General features: G+C 34.5%; 1 protein-coding gene across 1 annotated transcript; it reads right to left on the reverse strand.

Annotated features, from left to right (window-relative positions):
* Positions 1-5,014: 5,014 nt before the first annotated feature.
* On the reverse strand, positions 5,015-5,950 carry LOC131425446 (tRNA (guanine-N(7)-)-methyltransferase). Its single transcript, XM_058587391.1, has 2 exons — positions 5,709-5,950; positions 5,015-5,648 (listed from the first exon to the last, which is right to left on the reverse strand). Exons 1-2 carry the CDS (start codon positions 5,810-5,812, stop codon positions 5,033-5,035), a joined length of 720 nt encoding a protein of 239 aa, XP_058443374.1. The 5' UTR covers positions 5,813-5,950; the 3' UTR covers positions 5,015-5,032.
* Between the last annotated feature and the right edge of the window lie 5,343 nt (positions 5,951-11,293).

The following is an 11,293-nucleotide window of genomic DNA, read 5'->3' on the forward strand; positions in this document are numbered from 1 at the left end:
AAATCATTGGCAACGTCCTTTTTTGCAAACATGGTGCCCTCAGACGAGTCCGCATCGAATCTCCTACATAGAAGCAGGGGAGAGAGATGTCAAATTCGTGCGCGCCAAAATAGCAGCACTGCGCACCCATACAATTGACATGATATGTTGAATGTGATGCCGTGCGATGGCGTCATTGAACTGAAGATTGATTTCGCTCCAAGCTGACAGGGTCTGCTGTCACTCTACCTTGACACGTAGAGTAACAGTGTACTTAAGAAAACGTAGCACACGTAGCACACGTAGCACAAATTGTGTCCTCGAAATTTTGTCAGAGCATTCCGTATTATAATTTGTGTTTGGTTTCACTCTTCTATTAAGGGACAATTTATAATTCCCGGAAACCAGCCATTGTTGCTAAACGCAAAAGGAGTGTTCTCCGCTGTCGTTGAACTGAAATTCAGAAAAAGGCGAGTGGGTAATGTTACAGACATAACTGGAGGACGTAAATACGAATAAAACTGAAATGCTTCTTTCACACTTCCGAATATAGATAATCGTTCGTATAAGTTGATTTTGTGAATTTTACAACTTTTACTGGATTGCTCTCAGAATTGTAACGATAATAAAGCAACATGGAACAAATGAGAACCACAAATAATGCTATAAAGGGTGATCTTTTTAAGAGTTCTAGGATTTGATTTTCAAAAACAAGACACAACACAGCTTCGCTTTAGACGACCCATGCGCAAGGTTCAATTTTGGCACAAATAATGACACCGGTTCATAATTCACACCAAACAGTAACTTTTTTGGAATGCGTTGGTAGTTTTTGCACTGTTTCTGGCTGGTCTCTACTGCAGCTGCGGCGATTTTGCTTGTTGACGTATGCATTCAACCAGAAATGAGCTTCGTTACTAAACACAATTTTTCGTTAAAAAACTTGATCTTCCTCCAACTTTGCAAGCGCACATTCATGATTAAATTATAGACCAAACGACGATTCATGATTGAATTATAGACCAAACGAAAAAAGTTTAACAATGACACAAGACACGATTCACGTGCGATCTGTCAAAAACAGTGTTACCAAAAGGATATCAGCAAAAAAAAATCACCCTTTAGTAGTAGATTTACATATTCAGTAGAGGAAAACTTGGCAAAATCATTCCGGAATATTTCAATGGTTCTGGAAGGAGTCAATCTTTAGAATTTATCCGATGTTCACGACTGTTGAGTATTTTTTACCATAATTTAATTATCTACACCAGAACCACCAAAATTGTAGATTCAGCATTCAGAAACTAAACTGAGTTCAAGACAACTGAAACTGAAACTGAATTAGAAATATGGTACAGGCTCAGAATTAGGTTGCAAAATTCGGGCTCGAAATCCAGGTCAAGAATTTAGTTAGATTAGTTCTAGAATTTTGAAACTGAACTCTAGTTATCCATTAGTTCACGCATGTAGGTTCTGAATTCTAGAAATGTATTCTGTGTGTTAGAAAGTAAATTGTAAAACTGAATTCAGGAATTAAATTCTGGTTCGGAAGTTAGTTCAAAAACTTAAGCTCGGATTTCAGATCTAAAATATTGTTCCAGAATCCAGATCTAAAATTCGTATCATGGATTTTGTTCCAGAACTCTGAAGATGAAATTCCAAATCAGAATTGCGTATTCATATTCCGAATATAAATCAAGGAACTAAATTCAGTTTCGGAATCTAGTCAAGAAACCAGTTCCAGAATCAAGAATTAGGTTAGGAATTCAGTTCTAAGGTCATAGTTTCAGTTTCTGAACCTGTAATCGTGAACTAAATTCTGAAACTGAGTTCTGAAACTATATTCTAAACCTGACAATAAGTTCAGATTCACGTGGACCAGAATCCAGGTTCTAAATACAGTTCCTAAATTCAGTTATTTCTGTTTCAGAATCCAATCCAAAGTTTAATTGCCGAGTCCAGACTCAATGCTCAGAAGCTGAATAAAATGGTGTTTTTCTTACGAAGATTTGCTGTTAGCAGGAAAAAACAGCTTTTTCGTTTTTCAATAATTGCTGTTTTTCTAATGTAGCGTTTACACTATTGCTGGTTGCCAGCATGCTGGTGCCAGTGTACTGCCCTCTTAGGAAAAAACGTTCAGCGGTGGTGCTTCGTTGGTCTAATACGTTGGATCATTGGACCACACCTGAACGTTTTTTCCAAAGAGGGCAGTACACTGGCACCAGCATGCTGGCAGCCAGCATAAGTGTAAACGTCGCATAAGATTGTAAGTTGAATCTAAATTACTAAGCCGTTTTTCTTGTCTATCACTCAACTCTTTGTATCATATGATACCTGAATCCTTAGACTCCCGACCAGTTCTGAAAAAAAAACTATGAAAATCTTTTCAATCGCGTCACAATAATCAGAAGATAATGTAAACAAAGAGAAACTGTCACTTGCTCTTATATGGCCATATGAAGAATCAACCGAGAATTTTTTTTATCTGAATGCTGTGTGAGCTCATAAAATAACTGTTGAACTGAAAAAGGATAGAATATCAATAGAAAATAAAAATTGAAGTGAGTATTAATACAAAATAGTGAGAGTATGGCATTTGAAAGAAGCGTGAAATAAATAATAAATGCTTCTACAATTGTTATTCTTTACAAGCAAACAAACTCGAACATTGAAAAAGTTTTTCGTACACACTTAATGTTTTTAAGGAAAAATTCATCACTTCAATCGAAATTACCGATTTATCCGCTATGCTTACGTAAATTGACGTATTCCGCTTTAGCTTTTTACCGAAATTCGACTGTCTGAAATACATATACCGAAAAACTGGTAATTTTGTTCCGAACAGTTTTTACTTTGAACTGATCGATCAGCAGTTAATCTGTTTCTAACGGATCGTTCGGTAAATATTAACGAATCCAATTGTCAACACGCCATATTGATTTTTAGTTTAATTTGATCAAATTGAGTAAAAAGGAGTCGATTTTAAACAAAATTCAATGTCTAGATGCTTCGTTATTCGTGTTATGCGATTATCTTCGAGTTAAATATGGACTGTAAGTATAAGTAGAGCACAATGATGATTATAGTGATTATAATTATGGTGCTTTTCCGCAGGCGCCCTTCTTCGTTCTTAAAAAAAATATGGAAGCACAGGCTCTAGTTTCTAAATATTCGGCTCTTGCATCAGCGACAGGCAATGCTCCTCAAACACTTTGGTTCCATGCAAATGCAAGCCACCCTGCAGATAAAATGTTTCATTTGTTCATAATAAATACAATATTTGCAATCGAAACACTAGCTACAACTGGGGAATGTTTCCGACGAAGTTTGGAATTCATATAAAAATAACATATATTTTCAATTAAATAGTGAAATGCATTCGAAGTTCAATTATTTTGTTTTTGGTTTTCTGAAATTTCAAACATTATAGTCAATTAAATTCAAAATTTATTTCATATTGTACTAAACTGTAGAAATTACTGAACTAATCGGTAGTTTTAGAATCTTCCCGTGCTGGCCAAACAGTACAATATTTACCGAGTCCTCATCACGAATTACTGATCAATATGGTTAAAAATGACAGCTCGAATAAACTTCAGCTTCACTGAACGTTCGTCAATAAATAAATTACTGAGCTGATTGCGGGACGCTCAGCTGTGTAAAAGTCGGTAAAAATATTGCTGAGTTCGGTAAAGGAAATAAAGTGTGTAAACAAATACAAATGCAAGCGGTGCTAAATTTTTTATTGTTTTCTCGTTGCCAGATTTACGATTTTTCTTTCCGCTGATCTCTAAAGCCGTGCGCTGAAATCAAGGGGCACCGAAGTTCAAAAAAAATAATCCTAGAGCCGGCCCTGTAAATTCATTATCTTAAAATCAGCGGTTGTGAAACTTCCTATCTTTCATTTTATCAACAATATTCAGACTCTTCTCGTCTCCACAACACGACACAGGACGTTAACGAGATATTCCTTTGTACACGCAGAGAAATAGAACACATTAGATTCTAATATATTAAGTCTTTAAATCAATTTCCAACAATTGTTTGAATTAAATAAAATTATTTTTGAATTAAAAAATTATGTAGACTTTGGAATTAAACCTAATCAAATATATAGAGTCTTAGCTTTAAATTCATGGGTGTTGATTAAAATTTGTCGTCCTTGAATCAAATGCCAGTGATTATTGATTCTAAAACATTTTCATTGAATCAAACATTGGGACAAGTCGATTTTGTGATATTTAACAGAACTTTTTCTAAGATTTCCTCGTTCGAGAAAGTAATAATTTTCGAAGCAGTTGACGAATTGAAACTATCTGTTTTATTGAAATCGTTATAATTGTACGATACCATAGTGAGTGCTTTGATAGGATAGGTAGGTTATGAATTATTTATGCACATTTGTATTCATTCCAGAGAACGGTTTCACAGCAGAGCTTTTGGAAAATTTTGAAAGGAAGGAAGTAGAGGAGTCAATACCACAACCGTACCTAGCTGAGCGTACAAAGTGCATTAAATATTAAATAAAAAAAATTTCAACAATTTGTCAAAAGTTATTTTCAAATAAAAATTTAATGAATTTAAAAAAAATCCACCATTGAATCTACACACATTCGCACGAAAGCCTGATTTTAGAAACAAAGCTAATTTGCTTTGAATCAAATAAAAATTGTATTTGATTCCAAGTGAAATGAAATTCAGGTGGAAGTGAAATATATTTGAATTCAAAGAACAATATATTTAAATTTAATGTTTTTTTTATTTATTTCTAATAATAATTTGCTTTGATGTAAATATCAAATATATTTGAATCAAAGGAAAATGGAAATAAGCGCTGATTCAAAATATAATATCTTTGAATTCAAAGTGTAATATAATAAAATTTAAAATCAATTTTTCTGCGTGTAGATAACTCGCTGCTAGAAATGTTCACTTAAGAAACTATATTCAATCGAAATCAGTAGACGTAACAAATTTTCACTAACATCGAATTCAACAAGGACATTTCGGATCGAAATTTAACGGTTCCAGTGAGTATTACTTGATATTTAAACTATTTGGTAACTTTTCTAAAAATCGCTACAAATTTATCGCCATTGTTCCTCGTTACCTTTTTGCCTTCTTCGCTACTGTCCAGTAGCTTATCGGATAGTACATCCTGCTGAACCTCAGCATCATTCAGTCGTTCGAATGCCGGATGGTGCGTGATATGAGCGCACATCCATTCGTGCAGATCTTTCACATCCGTTACCGTATAGATTAGACCTCCCTCTCGCAGTACATAGCTGTACTCACTGAGCAGAGCCTGGTTTATGATTCTCCATTTGTGCTTTGCCCTCTTGAAATGAGGGTCCGGGTAAAGGAAAAACATTTTCTCCAACTGTTCCTTTTGAAAGTAGTTGACCAAATATTTCATCGCATTCGTTCGAATGCAGGCAATGTTCTGATACTTTCCTTCGTGCAATTTTCGCAATGCCTGAATACGATCCATAACATAGTCCGAAACCTTGACTCTAATTTCCATTCCAACGGAAAACTTATCGGGATAAAGCTCTCCAAGAGTGACTAGAAAGCCGCCGTATCCGCATCCAATATCAGCGAATTCAACTCGACGATCGCCAATCGTTGGATACTGCTGACTCCAGTCATAGTCTTCCGGACGAACCGGGCTGCATAGGAACACATTAGCATATTCATTCACATTAAATATTCAGGAATAATATACTCACTAATCAAAACTATGATCGGCAATGGGATTCGAATGGGCTCTCTGTCGGTAGAAACGCTTTTGAGGTAACTTTACCGTAACACTACTGGAACCGTCGGTATCCATGTTGAAATCCTTTACAGTAAAAAATGAGCAGAATAACGTATATTTATTGGTATAACTCTTTCGAATGAAACAGTTTTTTGGAATCAACCGTAAAAATGTTTATACTTTTGTTTTTATCTGTCAAAACACGTGGTGGGTGCAGCGTTGCCAAATCCAATTTTCAAAAGTTAGTGCATTTGGACCGATTCCATTAGAGCAAAGTTGTTTTTTTTAATAGTGAGATTTAAGGGGCTATTTAAGATTCTACTTAGAATGTTAGGAGAAGAAATTTTCGTCACTGTCGGAGGATAAATCTGAATGAGTTATTTATTTTATTTAGAAAAATTAACTGCATAAACTGAATGTCAGTACAACGACAACGAAAAAAACTGCATTTGTGTTTTTCGACAATGGCTCATTACCTGGAATTGTAAATTACCCCTTAAAACCTAATGAGTACAGCCATTGTTGAAACAACTGAAGGAGTTTTGTCAGTTACCGTTGAGTGAAAATAAAAAAATAATATGTTAATTTTTTACATTGATGTAAATAGAACGATGTAAACGGTGAAGCCTATAATTTAGTGATAGCGAGGTAAGCCTCTTAAAATTTCCTCGATAATACGATAATATCTGCAAACCTGGCATCTCTGGGAGCTCATATGTTTTCCACACACTGGATGTTTGTTAAAGAAATTAAGGTTATTCATTACACGGAGAAAAAAAGTGAGCTTCATTCAATTGTCTGAGGGGCGCAATGCTCTCGACTTTTTCAAATCATGCTTTTCTGTGATAACATTTGAATATTGAAAAAAACAAAAAATTAGGAAAATGCGACATGTTAAAAAACAAACGAAAACTTAGGTAAATTTTTCAAATTCAAAATAACAGAAATCACAACTTTATCCAAAGTACAACGGAAACAGTTGAAATTTTAACTAAAAAATATTATAACAAACTAAGCTTCTTGAAAGTAAGAACCAGATTACTTTAAAGTTTCAAGCAAGAATACAATATATTTTTACAATTTTCAGTTATGTTTTAAATATCGGCCAGCAAACCAACTGTCAATACCTACTTTGAAGAGGAATTCCAGAGCATTCATTAATCGATAAACGAATTCAGCAATCAAAAAGTAAGTACGCTGGTGTTAAGATACACTCACAAAAATAATCGCATCATAGTTACATTCAATTGCTGCCAACAAGATCGAGGGAGTGGGTTTCCTTGGCTATCAACTGATAGATCCTGAAAAGTTTAGTTAAAACAAAATCACAATACTATGCTGTTTAGCCTTTGAGTGAATCATGATTTAAGTGAAGATTTTTTAATTAATTTCCGAACTACACGTTAAAGACTCACTGTTCTCCTATTTTCGGAATCGAATTTTTCCCACTGGAAATTGATCTAGATTATTTGACGTTTGATTAATTTACGTATATTCTATGTGATGGTTGTATCCATTTTAGGGGATGTTCGTAAAATATTCATTCATCAATTTGACGTTTGAAACTATTTAACGCTATTTTGCAAGTAACTCGAACGTGAATATTTAAAAGAGTGTACATTATCAATTAGTCACACACACAAAATTATCATTGCCGAGTTACAGCGAAATTTGGATGAAATTTTTATTCACCGAAAAATCAGTAATAGATCATCTTCTTTGCTAAATATTCCAGAATTCCACGCTTGACAGCTTTGGTATTGCTTATTACTTTATTAACTGCAAGCAACGTTTTACTGAATCAGTTACAGCAAATCATTTTGCTAAAACAAAATACGAAAATTTGGTGTAGTTCCTCTACAATTCCTTTCCGAACCGGCCGAAAAGTATTACTCCGGTAGGTTTCAAAATTACTCCTTCGCGGCATCGATAATCTTTTCGTGCGAACAGAGTTTTCTATTGATGAGTCCAAGAGAAACAAATCGGGTGAATACAGTGGATGGAAAAGCAATTGGAATCCTAAGTCGTTCATTTAGTCATGATTGCGATGCACCAGAAATAGCAAACAAAAATTTCAAAAAGGCTGCAAAACTCTGTGTGCCGGTGCATTGTATTGTAAAAACAATATGTATCCATGCGAGGCCGTTTCGCAACGATTTCGGTTTTCAATCTTTTCAATATTACACAAGAACACTTGTTTGTGACGATTTTCACTGAAATTCTCATAAACAAAGGCTATGTAATCACTGTGAAAACCGACTTTTGAACCGAAGATGAAGACAGTCGGTGTTGAACAGTCGTTCGCACCGCACGCGTATAGCTCTTGGCTCCTGGAATTTTTTTTTCTGGCTACCTAGAGTTTCATTGATTCAAGGCTTCAGTCTTTTTCAAGGCTACCTGAATCACTAACTAAGTGACTAAGTGATACAAAGAGTGATATTAGAGTGACTAAGTGATACAAAGAGTGATATTAGAGTGACTAAGAAATTAATCAGCCTTTTTTAAGGCTAGCTAGGAGTCTAATCGAAGACTATTTTAGCCTAGTTAATTTAATTTAAAATTTCATTCATTTCAAAAATGCCTGCGTCCAACCGGAAAGGCAACAAGCCTAAGGCTAAAAATAATTCAATACGGAATAAATCACAATCCGTTATTCAACATTTTTCTAATAACATTCACGATCTTATAGAATCTGAATGTAAAAATAAGACAACGGACGGATTTCCCTTCCGTTGATCCTATGCCGTCTAACAATATTTACGAGATTCTTCCTGAATCCGATTGTAGCGACATAGAAGAAAATTCTTCAAAAAATCCCAAAATGGACGCTTGTCGTTCTGGGAAGAAACAACAATCTATGCCACCAGTGACGGTGATGATTTCCGACTTCAAAGCATTCCGTACTAAGCTTTCTACTTTTCTCCCGGAAGTAAAAGTCTCATTTCAAATCGGACGAAGAGGAGAATGTCGAGTCTTGGTGGATGGATTGGAAGATTACGAACGTCTTATTCGATATTTGTCCGAGAAACTTCATAAATTTTATTCATATGATATAAAATCAGACAGACCCTTCAAGGCTGTCTTGAAAGGATTATCAAATGATCAAAGTATTGATGAAATTAAAAATGAACTAAAAGAATTGCTTGGTTTTGCCCCTTCCCAAGTAATACTTATGAAAAAAAGAGCGAATGGTACTTCTAAACCACGCTCTGGAATTTCCCATGAACTTTACCTAATACACTTCAATCGAAGTGATGTAAACAATTTGAAAACTTTAGAAAAAGTACGTTTCATTTCCCACATTAAAATTCATTGGGAACATTATAAACGGCATAATCGTATTGCAAACTTAACGCAATGTCGTCGTTGCCAAGGCTTCGGTCATGGAACCAAAAATTGTCATATGGATATACGGTGTTTGAATTGTGGTAAATCGCATTCGAAAGACGTTTGTCCAATGAATGAAACCACTGATAAATTTTCATGTTCAAATTGCAATGGAAATCATAAATCCAATTATTTGTAATGTCCTGTCAGGGAAAAAATTTTAAACGCTCGTTCGCTTCGACAACAAGTCAAATCAACGACCTTAAATTTACAGAATATACCTGAAAATTCTTCTAAGGCACCTGCCAATTCGTCTTCTAACGAAAACAATTTATTGACAGGTAGATCGACCTCGTCATCATCTTCTTCTAATGTCAGTTATGCTGGTATATTAGGTAGAAATCTATCTCCTATTTCTTCTAATGTAAATAATCAAAACACATCGCCTTGCAGTTCTTCTTCTAACGAAAACAATTTATTAATAGGTAGACCGGCCAAATCATCTTCTTCTAATGGCAGTCTACCTACAAATATTCCTTCAATGCCATTCGCTTCTTTAAATGAAGTCGATTTAGGCGATATAACTGAAAATAAAATGATCTACCTACAAGATCAACTTTTTCAAATGATCATCCAAATGAATTCGACTTCATCACTTTTTGAAGCATTTCAAATCGGATGGAAATTTGCAAATAATATTATAATGAATTTAAAATTTAACAGTGATGTTCAATAATTATTTGAATATTTTAAATTGGAATGCTCGATCTTTGAAATCGAGTGAAGATGAATTTTATAATTTTCTCAAAGTTCACAAAATTCATATTGCCATTGTGACAGAAACTTTTCTTAAACCAAATGTAAAATTGAAAAGTAATCCACATTATGTGGTTCATCGATTTGACAGGTTTACTGGAATGGGTGGTGGAGTTGCCATTTTTGTCCAACGGCAAATTAAACATCGAATTTTACCTTCTTTCAATACTAAAGTTATTGAAAGCTTGGGAATCGAAGTTGAAACCATTCATGGAATTTATTTCATCGCTGGAGCATATTTGCCATTCCAATGCACCGGCGAACAATTAAATTTCTTTAAAGGCGATTTGCAAAAACTTACAAGATATCGATCGAAATTTTTCGTAATAGGGGACTTAAATGCTAAGCATGTCCAGTGGAATTGTAGGCAAAATAACAGTAATGGTAAAATACTTCATAATCAACTCTCAGCTGGTTACTTCACAGTTCTTCATCCCAGTAATCCTACTTGTTTCTCTTCCGTGAAAAACCCGTCTACAATTGATCTGGTTCTAACAGATCAAAGTCACATTTGTAGTGAACCGATTACACATGCTGACTTTGACTCAGATCATCTTCCTGTAACATTCAGACTTTCCAACGAAGCTATAATTAATCCAATTAGTTCTATTTTCAACTATCATAGAGCTAATTGGTTGGATTACAGATCTCACATTGAAAATCATGTGGATCATGAAACTATTTTAGAAAATTCTGCGGACATCGACACAGCAATTGATAATTTGAATCATTATATTATCGAAGCTAGAAATCTTTCAGTTCCCAAAGCTCAAACTAAATTAAATTCTCCTATCATCGATGACAATCTTCAACTGCTCATTCGGTTGAAGAATGTTCGTCGACGACAATATCAACGTTCTCGTGATCCTGCTATGAAAAACATAGTTAAGGATTTACAAAAAGAAATTAAACATAGATTTACTCTTTTGCGAAATGAAAATTTCGCTAAAGAAGTTGAACAAATTAAACCATATTCTAAACCTTTCTGGAAACTTTCCAAGGTTCTTAAGAAACCTCAGAAACCAATTCCTGCTCTCAAGGAAGGAAATCAAATACTTCTTACAAATGGTGAAAAAGCTCAAAAACTAGCTCAGCAGTTCGAGAGTGTCCACAATTTTAATTTAAACGTTGTGAGTCCTATTGAAAATGAAGTCTCACTGAAATATGATCATATTTCAACCCAAGTGTTATCACACGATGACATTATTGAGACGAATTTTGATGAAATTAAATCAATTATTAGGAAACTCAAAAACATGAAGGCTCCTGGTAATGATGGAATTTTTAATATTCTTATTAAAAATCTTCCCGATGTTGCCTTGAGACTCCTGGTTAAAATTTTCAACAAGTGTTTTTCATTAGCTTACTTCCCAAAAAGATGGAAAAACGCTAAAGTAATTCCTATCCTAAAAC

Source organism: Malaya genurostris, chromosome 1, assembly GCF_030247185.1.
Source record: "Malaya genurostris strain Urasoe2022 chromosome 1, Malgen_1.1, whole genome shotgun sequence".
Classification (NCBI taxonomy): Eukaryota; Metazoa; Arthropoda; class Insecta; order Diptera; family Culicidae; genus Malaya; species Malaya genurostris.

Excerpts from the sequence above, each read along its gene's own strand:
- LOC131425446 (XM_058587391.1), bottom strand. The coding sequence starts at position 5,812 with ATGGATACCGACGGTTCCAGTAGTGTTACGGTAAAGTTACCTCAAAAG. Across the intron at positions 5,649-5,708 it reads GCCGATCATAGTTTTGATTA|CCCGGTTCGTCCGGAAGACT; the intron begins GTGAGTATATTA and ends GTTCCTATGCAG.